At 41.0% G+C, this 15,654-nt stretch overlaps 1 protein-coding gene across 1 annotated transcript in view; it reads left to right on the top strand.

Annotated features, from left to right (window-relative positions):
* Positions 1–1,640: 1,640 nt before the first annotated feature.
* Positions 1,641–15,654, top strand: part of LOC145416291 (long-chain fatty acid transport protein 4-like) — a 45,511-nt gene continuing 31,497 nt past the window's right edge. Inside the window, exons 1-6 of the mRNA XM_080285290.1 lie at positions 1,641–1,843; positions 3,441–3,591; positions 6,500–6,625; positions 7,762–7,873; positions 12,928–13,005; positions 13,818–13,965. Of these exons, the coding sequence (XP_080141416.1) occupies positions 1,641–1,843; positions 3,441–3,591; positions 6,500–6,625; positions 7,762–7,873; positions 12,928–13,005; positions 13,818–13,965 (818 nt within the window). The remainder of the gene's footprint in view (positions 1,844–3,440; positions 3,592–6,499; positions 6,626–7,761; positions 7,874–12,927; positions 13,006–13,817; positions 13,966–15,654) is intronic.

The following is a 15,654-nucleotide window of genomic DNA, read 5'->3' on the forward strand; positions in this document are numbered from 1 at the left end:
TAGAATACAGTACACTACACTATGATAGAATTAAATCCTTGACACACACTTTTCTACATAAACTCTCATATATCTGTCATTGCAACATCCGGCCCAACACAATATATGGCACTGCTGGCTTGGCTGTATTAAAGCAATATACAGTCACTACTTGTTTTACGATGGGGTTACGTCAGGTCATACCTTATCGAATACCAATTTTATCGTAAATTGGGAGATTGAAGCACATTATAAAAGGGGGGTTATGTCAGCTCAACTTCCCAAAGTCTCCTAACCAAGACTGAACCATAAATGACAACCCACCTTCATTCCTTCCTGTGTTGGTCCAAGTCATCTCCAAGTCATGCCCCCTGAGGCTGGGGGACACAGCCTGTGCTTACAGGCATTAGTGGTCAGCCTTTGAGTCAGACAGGAACAGGTTAGGGGGAGGGGAATCTGCCCCATACCTGCACCAACCTTAGCACTGGGACCCATACCTGCACCAACCATAGCACTGGGGCCTACACTGGCACTGGCCTTACCAATGGGCACACAAATCCACAGTACTGTACAGTAATTCACCAAAAGAAACACTATCACACCAGTACAGGCAGAGTTACTCATGTACAGTAAATTGTTGCAACAACACAAAACAGTACAGTAGTCATACTTGCGTAAAGTTGGCCTGGAGCTACACGATGTCTACTGTAGTACAATGTTTGGCTGAGAGGTGACGATAACAGGGGGGTCACACATGAACAAGTTGAAAAGACAGGGCTTTGAAAGGATGGCGGGACCTGAACCATAACAGTGCACTGCATGCCAGGACCGCCATCTTGCCTGAGACAAGCAATGGTCACCTTGCATGTGCCTGGCGCTTTCCGATGGCATAATCGTTATAGCGGAAAATTTATCGTAAATCGAATTTTGGGGTGGAACTTTTCTGTTATTGTTGTAGCGAATTATCGTAAACCGAATCAACGTAAAACGAGTAGTGACTGTACTGTACAGCGAAATTACGCCATATCCAGTGCCAAAATGGGACGTAACTGGTGGTTCTATTCAATATCGACGTCGATGTGTATCAACCGCCTCGTAAGTGGCAGCCAGCCGGCACTGCATTACTGTATTGTATTGTTACTTTGTTACATTTTATGCATAATTCTCATCTTTGACTCATGGGATAGTTTTTTAGGGTAGAGTGTCGAGACAGATATTAACTTGGTATCTGGCCTGATGCTGAATATTGAGCCGATGGGGGATACCATGCAATATTCAGTTTGGCATTATCCGACATGAGGCTTGGCTGAATTATGCTAGATAACTGAGAGTTTACTGTACAGTATATGAATGAGGGCTTTCCTAGATTTTGTCTGTATTTTTTTCATCTTGACAAACTAAATCAGGCAATATATAAAAAAAAAAAAAAAAAAAAAAATGCATGGTACAGTAGTCACTGGGATCATATGCTAGCCACTCATTTCATGTAAGTTATTGTTACCTTTAGGTGACTTTTGCACTGAGTGACAATCCAAATGGATTCCATTAAGTTACAATATATAAACCAGGCAACCACCTACTACATTGGATGGTAACCACATAGATAACCTGTCCTTTCATGTCTGTACAGGTTGAAGGTTGTCTACTGAGTGGCAGCAAAGATGACCATGTGGCGTGTGGCTGGCGTGGTGGGGTTGTGTAGCTCACTGTGGTATGCGGGACAGCAAGGACTCTCACTGCTGGGATGGACGGTACCGCAGCTGAGTGTAGCACAGATTGGGTGTGTGGCAGCTGCAGCATATGTGGTCACTGGAGGATACTACACACTCTGGCTTATCTTAAGAACTATGCCCAGAGACTTAACGTAAGTTTAGGATGAGATGCTTTACTTAGCAACAATTCTACAGTGCAACTCCTCACAATACAGGTAGAGTACAGTACTGTATAAAGCAGCTGCATTGTATGTAGTAACTAAGGGATACTACACGCACCAACTCATTTACAGAGCACTACCCAGGGACCTCACATAAGTTGAGATGAGATTTTTTTTTTTTTTTTTTAAGCAATTTCTCATATTACAGGCAGAGTACTGTATATGGTAGCTGTAGCCTATATAGTAACTGTGATGTACTACAGTTTGGTTTATTTACAAGATTCTACCCAGGAACATCTTGTTAGTTTAAAGATGTTGTATTCGATGGTTCTTCGTAGTACAAATAAAATGTATGACAGCTGTATCCTCTGTGATTTTGCGGGGATACTACACATTTTGACTCATCTGCAAAACTATATTCAGGAACCTCTCTTGAGTTTTAGGCAAGATATTCTAATTCACAGCTTTTCATAGTAAAGTACCCATAGGATAAATGGTATGAACTAGAACTTGTAGTAACTGTTGCCTGCTGTGCACTTTGGTTCATGTACAAGACTTCATCCAGGGACATCATGTGAGTCCAACACGGGAAGCTGTACTTCAGGCACAGCTTTTCGTATTAGAATTAATCAGTAATTTTTGTTTTCGTTTAAAAAAAAAAAAAAAAAAAAAAGGAAGTGAATGGATTACTGATTTCTGCTCTTTTCAGCTGATACATTGAGTGTCTTATTTCCTGTTTGCACCATATCTTAGGTGCTGGAGAGGGATGCCTTCATGTGGTGCCACCAATATATCTCTGTGGCTCAATTGCCTGGTTATACAAATGTCCCTCAGCTACTTTCCTATCCCCCAAATGGAGGTTGGTGGACTGCAGAACAGTTTAAGTCTGTAGTCTACTGGGTTCACATATCAGGTGAATTTAGGGCTACAGCTACTACAACCATATCCTTAGAGCAAAGGGTTCCTGACTTTCAAAAAAGCCCCTACTCCTGTCTTCAGTAGGATTTCCTCTAAAAACAGTGTTGTTGGATAATCAGATACCATTGTCTAGTTTTGTTATTTTCTAGCAGCAGTGACATGCCCCAAGAGTATGTGCAGATGGTTAAGCCTGTGAGGTGGAGGAGGGGCCAGGAATGAGTTTGACTGGTGTATCGAGTGTCGGTTCATTTTCAGTGGGTGTACTGTTGATAGTTCTCCATTTGGTGAGCTTTCCATTTCCATGTTTTTAGACCCTACCTTACCTCTTCCTTAGGTGGGAAAGAGAGGATGATAATGATAGTGATGACGATGGTAGTTTTTATTTATTTATTTATTTACCCTTTTTCCTTGTTTTCTGTACATTACCTCACCCCATCTTTAGGTGGTAAGAAAGGTCACGATGATGATGATAATGGCTATGGCAGTGATGATGATGGTGAATAAGGTGGTGATGATGAAATGGTGAATCAGGTGGTGGTGGTGATGATAATGAAGGTTATAGTAATGATGATGGTGAAGGTTATAGTGATGATGATGGTGATGAATGAGGTGATGATGATGATAATGGTGAAGGTGGTGGTGATGATGATTTTACTTCCCTGGTCTTCAGTGCTGGGATCAGGTACCTTAAAGTGCTGGCCAAGCTGAAATGGACAACTCACACCAACACCAACATTCCCAAGCTTTTCATGGCCAACGTAAGGAAGAACCCAAACAAAGTGGCCCTGATATTTGAGGACCAAGAGTGGACATTTGCTCAGGTTAGTTAAGAAAAAAAAAAAAAAAAAAAAAGATAACTGCCAGAGGGGCCCATTTTGCCTGCTTCCAAGCCTAGGGACCAGAGACTAGGCTACAGTTAGTCCAGAACATTTAAGGGTAGGAGACCAATCTACACCCTCGTAATGTATATATGATAGAAAAACCTCAGACCATCTCTTCGACCTGACCCATGGCATCTAGGCCAGAGTGCACTCCAGTCAGGGTGCTTAGTCAGTCACGTCACTGTTCTATTCTTGCAGCTTCCAAGTGATTTTCCTCTGCTTAGGAACAACATGTTGTACTGTATAGTTGATGTGTTTTCATTTGACAGAACTAGGCCACTCTTAGAACTTAGATATGACAATGTACTATGTTGTGATTATGTGAAATTCAGTAAGCTTTTTGTTATAAGTAGAAATTAATCTCCTTGGTTACTATTTACATCCATCTTCTGTGTTGTGATTATGTGAAATTCAGTAAGTTTTTGTTGTAAAGTAGAAATTTGTCCTGTTGGTTACTACAGTAACCACTTACAAATCCGAACCTTCATTATACAAACCTCGACATTTACTGAACCTCCATATTGAATAATTAACATAACAAAATTAATAAATGATAACAGATACACAAAAGAAAGAAATTTTAATTTCATGCACATGGCAAAACTCGCGTGGTGGCCAGTAGGTGGCAGAGCAAATCAAAACAATAACAGACACCCACGCTTCGTCACCGTCATTCACATGCCTTGTATGCTTACAATACTGTACTTGTCATTATCCGAATTTTTTGCGTTTTCCGACCCTGCTTTGGCCCAATTAGTTCGGATATGCGAGTGATTACTGTAGCTACAGCCACCTTCCAGTCTGACAACACATGGCCATCAACAGAGCTTAAAGATGTTTGGGGTTAGTACGGTATTAGGTCTGAGTAAACATGCTATAGTGAAGGGGTTTATTGTGGCTGTATATTTCCTCAAAATGAGAAAGTTGCCCTAGGCAGTTTGAATTCCTCAAGGAATAAGATTAAGGAAAAATATACTGTCTTTCCTTTTACACAGTTGATAATAATGCTGCATTTACTTGACTCTACACCAAATGACAAGCAGAATAGCATCTTATAGCCTGTGAGACCATTTACAGCATTGCATGGTAACCATATAACCAGATAGATATCTGATGGTGTAGTGAGTTAAGGCACCATAGTTAGATGTGATGCATAAAGGTTTACACTTGAGGAGTGGGTGGGATATATTGGTCATAATGTCACTTAGAAAAGTAAGTGGTCAGTCTCATCTCAAATGTCAGTGCAGAATAACATATCTCTGGGCCCTTATGCTCCTGAAGGGACATAAAATACAGTAACCTCTCTAGTATCCAGACACCCAATAACTGGACACCCCACAACCCGGTGATTTTGGGCACGGGCCTTAGGAACCCCAGAATGGCAAAAAAATTGAAAAAAAAAAAAAAAATCCTTAATTTTTTTTCTCCCATAATTTGAACGTGGCACATGGCGCCGAACATCTGTGTTTACCCGCAGCCCCTTCCTTCCTCCCCTCCCCAGTTACCTTCTAACTACCATCCTGACTTGATGCTTATCGCAATGGATGCCGCATGTGCTCGTTTTTGTGAATAAACAGTGAGTAAACTGCAAAACCTCGCCACTAGACCACATGGGAATTTACAGTGATGTGCAGTGTTAAGAAATTAGAATTTAAAGTGCAAAGGATTAAGTGCAGAGTGCAAACTGGCTGTTGAAACTGGCATGGTGCAGTTAAGAACAGAATGTGCAGTGTTAAACAATTATAACTCACAGTGCAAAGAATTAAGTGCTGCACAACACTGGATTACTGTACATGCTTCTAGAGCATTGCCAAAGCCATAGAGGAGGCTGGTTAATCTTCTTAATGGCTACGGACGTGCTATGAGTACCCTGTACACTGCTAAATATTTTCCATTCTTCTAATTCCTCATTCTTTGGTTTCTTTTCATTTATTTCATGCTTTATGTCCCATATTTGTGTGAATGGGTACTATGCATGTCCGATAGGGTGTTATTTAGGTGGCTTTCAAAGGTAGGCTGGGTTAGGGTCCATAAGTACCAGTCCAGGAGGCAGGGTCCCAGTATCCAGACAGACCCACTTTCAAGACATGCCTTTGACTGTATTACATCGGATATTGGGAAGATTACTGTAATAGGATTGTACAGTCTAAGGCTTGCTAAGTACAGTGGCAAGAAAGTCATTATGTGATTATGGTTGATGTGCCCTTGTACAGTCGGATGTCTCATGTATAGATAAATGTCTTGTCTTTTCTTTTCTTTATAGTTACACAAAGCACCAGTAAACAGCCTGCCAATCATCTGGCCCTGATGACATATAGAACTGTAAACATGTCTACTTAGACGTGCACTGGGTTGTGCAGCTAACAACTTATTATTGTGACATATATTCAAGCTTCCCTGTGTAGCATCACATCTTTCATCATTAGATGTGTTATTAGAAATGTAAAAACACAATATTCTAAACAGATACTGATAACAGTTGATGGCCAAGTGGTTAGGAAAGTGGTCTGTCGTTGGAAAGAATGTGACTTTGGTTTCAGACTGGAGCAGGCAACAGTCTGATAATTTAAATTTTGTTGAAACAGACGTTATTTATCTTCCACAAGACCCACCAGCATGTTACAAAATTTCCTACACTAATACCATCACGGTAGTCCTAAATGAGTCGATCAAAGTATGTATTCAGTATGGATGATGGCTATTACTGCCAATGTGGTATGTGAAAGTGTGTGGCATGTGGGAGGACTTCTGAGCTTTATAGAATAGGTTGTCAGATCTGTAGCCTGAGTTAGATGCATTATGAGAGAAAGAGAGTAGAACTGTTTTTAAATAATCCCCTATCCTACAGATAGATGAATACAGTAACCGCATAGGCAACTTCCTGGTGGATCGAGGGTACCGCAAGGGTGATGCTGTGGCACTTTTCATGCAGAACAGGCCAGAATATGTCTGCATATGGCTTGGATGTGCTAAGGTTGGTCCACATGCTGCCTATACTAATTTTACCCTTATTTGGTTTGGATTTTTTGTCCTTTTGCAACTTATTTCACAGGGCTTAGTGATAGAAAAAGACAGTGCTATGGTGCAGCATCCTTCCCATGGTATTTATTCATGAACACTAACTTGGCCTAACGGTGCCATCTCCCCGTCTTCAGTAGAAAGGTGTAACAAGAGATTAACAGTAGATTATGATGCAAGTCATGAAGAAGTGCTGTAGAAATAATTTAGAGCCAAAGTGTTGTCTCATTCTGTAACAGTGCTGCCTGAAATAAGCTGCAACAGGTCAATAATATGGTCATAAAGGTAAAATAATTATAGCTTCATGTTTTAGTGTTAATCTCTTGTTACAGCTTGACATTCAAGATTTAGAGATTGCTGCTTTAGACCAAGTTTAAGTGAAAAGAGAATAGTACTTTAATTGATAGTTTGAAGACTAATATAATTCTGTTAATGTAGTTCTTCGTCACAGTTTTTTGTGGGAATGCATGTAGAAATTTATGAAACATTTATGCTAAGTTATTGTATGCCATTTTTCAATACAGTATTCTGTTTCTCGTTTATGTCCACGCAAGAACTTGGAAAGATTGTACCTGTGAAGGTGAATTGACAGTTTCCCTCAGTTTGCAGTACCAGATGTGTAAAGGTGTAATAGTTTTTTTTTTTTTTTTTTTTTTTTTTTTTTTTTTACATCTTGTCTGAAAATGAGAACTCCATAAATCCTCATTTTTCTGGTACTCCCTCATCAGTCATCCAAATGATGCCATGTTTCCTCCTAAAAGGAATTTTCATACTGAGGTTGACCATAGTGCATTTATGTTTTCTATGGACTCTAAGCTGAAGTGCCAAAACCAGCTAATTACTTCCCACCAGTTGCTGGAAACTATCAACAGAAAAGGAAATATGAGATCTGTAATAAGATTTGTAACAGTGTCAAGAGTCTCAGGTTGGACTGTGTGCATGTGGCTGAATGTTTCCTGCATGGCAGTGATGCTTGTGTAGCCAGTTGCGAATCTTGAAGCCACAGTTCACTGTTATGGTACCTCCAAGGATCAACAGTAATCACCCATCTGTTACCTAATACCTGCCCTTAATGATTGGTGGTGTTGTCAGGTTGGTGTGGTGCCAGCACTCATCAACTTCAACCTGCAGCAAGTGCCACTGGTTCACTCCATCAAGGTAGCAGACTCTCATGCCATCATCTGTGGGGCAGAAATGCAGCAAGGTAAGCTGTGTACATAACTGTTTTGAGTCCAGGAAAGTCCCTTTTAACCTCTTCAGCCCAAACATGTGCTTGTTGTTTTATTCTTGCAATCTCCAGATGGGTTTTGCAGATATAGTTTTTAACTGATACCTTTGATACTAGAGAGGTGCATTCATACAGTGGGACTAATGTAACAGGGCAGCACATACCTCAACTAACTCTCTGTCCCATGAACAGGGAATGGTAGACTGCTAGAAAAGAGCAGCTTCAGCCGGCAGTCTACTGTGCTCATGTCCAAATGAGCGTTATTCCACACTGATTAACACTGACTAGCTGCCCTGTTCACAACAAAATATCTCCTAAAAATTAAGTCTTCTGGCAGTAGCAAAAGTAATAATTACAATACTGAATCTTAAAAGTAACTACCGGTATCTTCTGAGTAAGGTGGTTGTAAAGACGGACCCAAATAAATATTAAGTAGCTTGAAAATATCTAAATAAACCAGAACTGACCTGGCAGGACCTCCACAGAACAAAATTGATATTGATTGATCATTCTGTGTCTGAATATGGCTGCTTTTTTTTGTACCTTAAAATAATGGATGTAATGGTGTTTCAGACTGCTGGAATCAGCCGATGGATAAAGTTGTTTTTGATTAGTTTGAGCTACAAAATCATAGGCAGTTTGAACGGTTGTTTTTATGACGGTTATGCTGGCTGATGAGCAAATGAGAGTGTGACCTATATAATTAGGCAGGTGTTGGATACTTCTTCCTCTGTCAGTTTTGTCCTGCTTATTGAACTCTACCTTACCTCATTTTTGAGTGGGAAAAAATGGTTCACAATGATGGTGATATGCTGGCTGATGGTTATACTGGTATGACATAGGTACTTGTTTAGCAGACCTGCTTTTAGGCAGTAATTAGTAATATGACTGTAACAGTGTACTGTTTAGGTGAAAGCTAGTATGCTGTAGTGCATTTGTTATACCTTGATGAAGACTCCAACCCCCTTTCAGCTCAGTTAATAGCCAGGTGAATTCAGTTTAGAGGGCTGATTTGGCTAGTAGCCAAGGAGACTCACTCTGACCTCATAAATAAGGCTTATCCAATTTCTTTGGCCTCAAACTCCCAAAACTTGCCAACTTAATTGAGTACAGTACATTAAAAGTCAGTCAACTAAACCACATTCATTTATGTGCTTCAAGTCTCACTGTAGTCACAAGTGATATATTATTAACATATTTACTCAATACAGTGAGGAAAAGATGCTCCATTTTGATAAGTAAAAAGAAATTGCCAAAAGTAAGTTAGAATACCGTCCCGAGTCCGGGACCAATCTTGTTCTTAGCTGAGTCCATCGATGTTCATGTTCTCTCGTTGTATTTGAATGAAATGAAAAATTCATATCCATATATCCACAGTATATGAAACTAATATAAAGTAATTAGATCGCAAGATGTTAATAGACCTCAGGTGAAGACTGTATACAATGATGCATTCGTCACACTGTTGTCTGCCGCCTAGCTGGCAAGGTTGGTATGGAAACATTAGCATACTGTAGTGTCTCATTTCTGGCACGAATATTTTTCGTTACTCAAACCCCAATTACTCCAATTAAATACACTGACTCATACTCTTTCCTTATTATTTCAACATGTGAAAAATTCACATTCATATACCTATACCCTGTATATGAAAGTCATATAAAGCCATTTGAACACAAAATATAAGTGCTGATCAATTTAAGGTTTTCTGCACTGACCTCACGTGGGCTTATTTGGAGCCTGCAATTTTGGTCAGCAGTTTTGTCTGCCCATGTTTACGATTTTGAAAATTATACATTTTTCGTAAGTACCATTCCACATATTCACTTCAGAATTTGCCAGATGCAGCATTAATCTGATTGAAAACTACGTGATAAGTGTTTCAAAATAAACATGCAGTGTACCACTTGTCATTTTATGTATTTTAGTAACTTCCTCAATATTTTAGTGTTTCAGAATAAACATACAGCGAGACTCGTAATATCATTTGATGAATTCTGTTGATCCACTTGTCGTTTTATGTATTTTAGTAACTTCTTCAATACTTTTATTAACAAATTATGTCTATAAAACTGGTATAATAACCAGCGATTACATTATAGTCTATCTATCTTTCGCCAGATGCCTTAATCCCGTAAGGGGTGACAACAAACAAATCGCCTCCGTGTTGCCGTGTCCCCTGCCATTTCACTGCCCTGCTTCCAGCTCACACCCCCTCTCTCATATACCTCTCCACTCCATCCCTCCATCTCATCCACCGTACTCACATACACTCTCCTTGTCAGTCTCTCGCTCTCCATCCTCTCCAGATGGCCAGACCACTGCAGGGTGTTTCTCCCAACGCTTTCTATCACATCCACATCCACACCACAGCGCTCCTTCACTTCCTCATTTATCAGTCTGCCTCTCCTTGTGACTCCACATGCTCCTCTCAAATAATTCATTTGCACAGCTCTCACTCTTAACTTATGTCCCTCCAACAAGGTCCAAGCTTCACTTCCATACGTTAGGGTTGGTATCACAATACTGTCGTGCAGTAACATTTTTCACTTCCATGCTCACTCTCCTGTTTCTTATGACTGCTTTCAAAGAACCAGCAACCTTTCTTCCTTCTTGTAGCCTTTCAAGCACTTCACCCTCTAAACTTCCATCCATACTCATCACACTACCCAAGTACTTAAATGCACTCACATTTTCCATTTCCTCCTCATCCAACCTCACTGCACATTCAGTGACTTCATTTCTCTCAAAGACCATACCTTTTCTCTGCATTCACCTTTAGACTGCATTTCTTACACACACTCCCAAACTCATTCACCAAACCTTGCAGCTCCCCATCATCTTCACTTAACAACACAGTATCATCTGCAAACAGCAGTACAGGGAGTTTCCAAACACTGCCCTCTATCATTAGGGTTGCTTCAACATCCACTGTCCTACCTTGTGTCTCCTTTATAGCCTCATCCATATGCAGATTGAACAACCATGGGGACATGACACATCTCTGTTTCAGTCCAACCCCCCTCTCTCATATAAAAACTCACTCAGTTCACTGATCACACGCACTGCAGCCTTAGCACCCTCATATACACTCTTCACGGCATTCAACAGTTTCCCATTTACCCCAGTTATTCTTAATTTGTATACTGTTCACTAATAATTATCATGGAAGGGATTTTAGAAGGTATGTGACTGTGTGAGCCAGGAAGAGGTGACCAACTTCAGTTATCAAGTGAGTATGGGCAACTTTTGGGAGTTTGTGGCCAAGAGAATTTGATGTAACCAGGACTTGGGACTCTAGTTGAAAGAATGGCTCTGGTTCATCAGGTAAAAACAAGCCAGCTATAGTAGGGTTAGTATCCCAAGCTGGAATTAAATCATATGGAGAGAATGGATATAAAGAGCTGTGAAAAGGTTTATGTGCTTGCCTTTGAAGGTGGGGGAAGGGGTGGTAGGCTAAGAAGGTGTATAGGTATGTTAATTGAGTGTGTGAGAGAGGTATGGAGGCTGACGAGAGTAGGGAATTGAGATGGAATCAAGTTGGCTGTGTGAATTCTTTACAGAGGAGTGTATGAAAAGGGTTTGGCATCTCTTTTTTTTTTTTTAACTAGGCAGTTGTTGGATTTACTGTTTTGGATAATTATATGAAGCTACAGTACATGTGGACAGATGTATCTGTTGGATGGAGTCAGGATTGCAGGGGCTTGACTGCTGAATGAAGGAGTGTATGGCTCATTTCATTAGACATGCCATTGATTACTGGTAGTTAGTTCTCTCTCTATGAATTCTCTCCTTTATCTGGCTTTCTGTACCCTACATCACCCCACCTGTGGCTTGGAAAGAAGGCAGGATGATAACAGTGATGATGAATGTATTGGTAGAGTACTACACTTTACCTGTGAAATATAACATGGTGCCAAAGAGGGATGCCTTCATGTGGTGGCTTTTATATATGGTAACTGGTTGACTCTGCTGCCTGATTATACAAACATCCCTCAACCACTTTCCTATCTCTTGAAAGAATGATTTTGTGAACTGCAGAAGGGCAGCTTAAGCAGGCAGTCCACCAGTTTCACATTCCAGATGAACCTGGACCAGAACATCAGCATTAACTCCTTGGATGTCATGACAGTTTATGTTTACATCAGGCCACCGCCAGATTATTTTAATTGTCTTGAAGGAAGATATCTTGTTTTACATGTAGCAGGGTTTAAAGAAACTTTATTTTTGCAGGCTGAAACATACAGAAATGACAACAGTTAGGTGGGTGTGCAGTGTCTCCCTGAGTGTGAGACCTGGGGGGGCTAGGTTTACGATGGAAAAGTTGAGAGGAAGGATGGGACTGGAGTGTATTGGTGTTGTGATGTGGAGAGGTAGATTGAGATGGTTTGGGCATGTGGAGATGATGGGGATGGTAATTGGGTGCAGAAAGTGAGAAGTGTTAATGTCAGGGGTAAGGTTGCAAGAGGTAGTCTGAATGAGATAATTGAGCATGACCTTAGGGACAAGGGACTGAATAGGGAAGCTGCCAGAGATCAAACAGCTTGGAGAGCCGCCATTAGTTGACCAAGGTCGATGCATGCAAGCATGTTGAAGGCTTTAAAAATTAAATGAGAATGAAATGTATTTGAGGAGTTTTGTTGAGTGACACTGATTGCTCCAGAACAGAAATTGAGAAAACATAGTTTAGGACATTAAATTTTTGACACATGGCACCTCTCAGAGTTTTTCCATGGAGTGCCTCATGTTATTGTTATGACACTGCTTATGGAGGAACTCACAAGGCTCTAGGGTTAAAGAATTTGTCGTCTTACCTCTATTTTCTCAGTTAATTGAGTTTAGCATGTTTTGTATTCACAGAATTCCTCATTTGGCCTATTCAGTGTAAAGTCCATTCTCAGCTGAATAAAATAGTCAGGAAAGAGCAATGCCAAACTAAAAGAGATTTTTAAAAAGTCACCATATTGAAACGGTTAATATGAAGTAGGCAACAAGGCCATTTGTACTAATGTTTTCCGTGTCTTCCCCAGCGGTGGCAGACGTGCTGGATGAGTTGAAGCTACCAGTGTTCGTATCAGGCTGTGGCAGTGCACCCATCACCATAAAAGGTATGACTTGTATAAGCATGGGTGGGGGGGAGACCAGTACCAAGTTTGTTTCTAAACTACACAAATGGAACCACACTTTTTTCTTACCTTTATCTACACACAGATTGAAAGTTGGAGAACAAATGTAGGCGATTGTGTGTGTGTATGTGCCAACACAAGATCCTACAAGCAGAGTGAGAGAAAAGTTCTGGACAAATGTGGAAGCGTGTATGGAGAAGTTTGAAAGGAATGAGAGAGTGTTTTTGATTAGAGATATGAATGGAACAGTAGAGAATGTGAAAGTAGATGGAGTAGTTGGTGAGTTGGGTGTGCCTGCAGAAGTTAGTGAGAATGGCATTGCTCTAGTGGACATTTGTGCTGGAAGGAGGTTGGTGATAGCCAATATGCTCTTCAGGCACAAAATAATCCATCTGCATCAGCACCAAAATGCTCTATAACTTCCCTTTTTATTTTTCTCTGTTTCCACACAACTACATAAGCTCCTCTAAGATAACTCATTTCCACTCAGCATTTGTGCCTGAAGTTAGTGGGAGTCTGTATCTACCCTCCCTTCCATCTTTCAACATCATCCTCAGTCTCCTTCTCCTCCTCTCTTCCTTCACCTCACTTACATTCACTCTCTTATAGTTCTTTCATTATAACTTGGTGGAGAATTTCATTTTTTTACAGCATGTTTCCCTAGTGTCAGTCTCTTGTCACAGGTCAGCATTCAGTATAGAGTGATGACAGTTTTAGGTCAGGTTAGATTGGACAGAGTATAGGCAATCACTGTCCGGTTTTCACTTAACTGAACTCTTCAATTATGTGTGAAGGTGGTGAGAACTTCGATACGCTGCTGAATGCGTCGGCCCCCACTCCACCAGCTCGCCTGGACACAGTCAACATCACAGACAAGTTGGTATATATTTACACCTCAGGGACCACGGGACTACCCAAAGCTGCCATCATCAGACATGCTAGGTTAGTGTCATGTCTGTTCATAAACCATCATAAACTATCTATCTATGTATTGCCAGACACCTCAATCCCATTCGGGGTGGCAGCAAACAAATCGCCTCCACGTCGCCCTGTCCCCCGCCATTTCACTGCCCTGCTCCCAACTCACACACCCGTCTCTCATAACCTCTCCACCCCATCCCTCCATCTCATCCTCGGCCTCCCCCTCCCTCTTCCCCCCTCCACCTCACTCACATACACTCTCTTCTTCAGTCTTTCACCCTCCATCCTCTCCACAAGGCCAAACCACCTCAGTGTATTCCTCCTAACACTTCCTATCACGTCCACATCCACACGACAACGCTCCTTTATATCCTCATTTATCAGCCTGTCTCTCCATGTGACTCCACAGGCTCCTCTTAAATAACTCATTTCCACTGCTCTCACTCTTGACTTGTGTCCTTCCAGCAACATCCAAGCTTCACTTCCATACGTTAGAGTTGGTATCACAATACTGTCATGTAGTAACTTTTTCACTTCCATGCCCACTTCCCTGCTTCTTATCACTGCATTCAAGGAACCTACAACTTTTCTTCCCTGCTGTACCCTTTCAAGCATTTCACCCTCCAAACCTCCATCCTTACTCATCACACTACCCAAGTACTTAAATGTACTCACATTTTCCAATTCCTCACCATCCAACCTCACTGTACATTCACTGACTTCACCTCTCTCAAAGACCATCACTTTACTCTTCCCTACATTCACCTTTAGATTCCATTTCATACACACGCTCCCAGACTCGTCCACCAAGCCTTGCAGCTCTCCTTCGTCTTCACTCAACAACACAGTATCATCTGCAAACAATAATACAGGGAGTTTCCAAACACTATACTCTCTCACCAGGGCCACTCCAACATCCACTGCCCTACCTTGTACCTCTTTTATTACCCCATCCATGTACAGATTGAACAACCATGGAGACATGACACATCCCTGTTTCAACCCAACCTTAAGATAGAAAAATTCACTCAGTTCACCATCCACGCGCACTACAGCCTTAGCGCCATCATACATACTCTTCACAGCATTCAACAACTTCCCATCTACTCCTTATATTTTTAATACTTTCCACAATCCTTGTCTATCCACCCAGTCATATGCTTTCTCCAAATCCATGAAAGCCGCATACAACATCTTTCCCTTCTCTAGAAACTTTTCCATTAGAGATCTAAGAATGAATATCTGATCTACACAACCTCTTCCCTTCCTAAACCTCCCAGTTCTTCTCCAACTAATTCCTCTGTTCTTTCTTTAACTCTGTCAATAAGTATCCTACCATACACTTTTCCTATTATACTAAGAAGACAAATGAGAGGGCAAAGGAAGGAGTATGTATAGTTGTGAGTAAAAGATGGAAGAGGAGCATAAGACAGTATGGATCAATTGGGTCAAGGATTGTGTGGGTAAAGTTGAAAGTTGGAATACAAATGTGGGCGATTGTGTGTGTGTATGCGCCAACGCAAGATCGTGCTAGAAGAGTGAGAGAAGAGTTCTGGACAAATGTAGAAGTGTGCATGGAAAAGTTTGGAAGGAATGAGTGTTTTTGATTGGTGATATGAATGGTAAAGTTGGGAATGTGAAGGTGGATGGAATAGTTGGTGAGTGGGGTGTGCCTGCTGAGATAGATGAAAATGGGAGTGCGTTAGTGGA

The sequence above is a fragment of the Coenobita brevimanus genome, chromosome 105, assembly GCF_032717465.1.
Source record: "Coenobita brevimanus isolate Jiangsu-jjx chromosome 105, ASM3271746v2, whole genome shotgun sequence".
NCBI classification, from domain to species: Eukaryota; Metazoa; Arthropoda; class Malacostraca; order Decapoda; family Coenobitidae; genus Coenobita; species Coenobita brevimanus.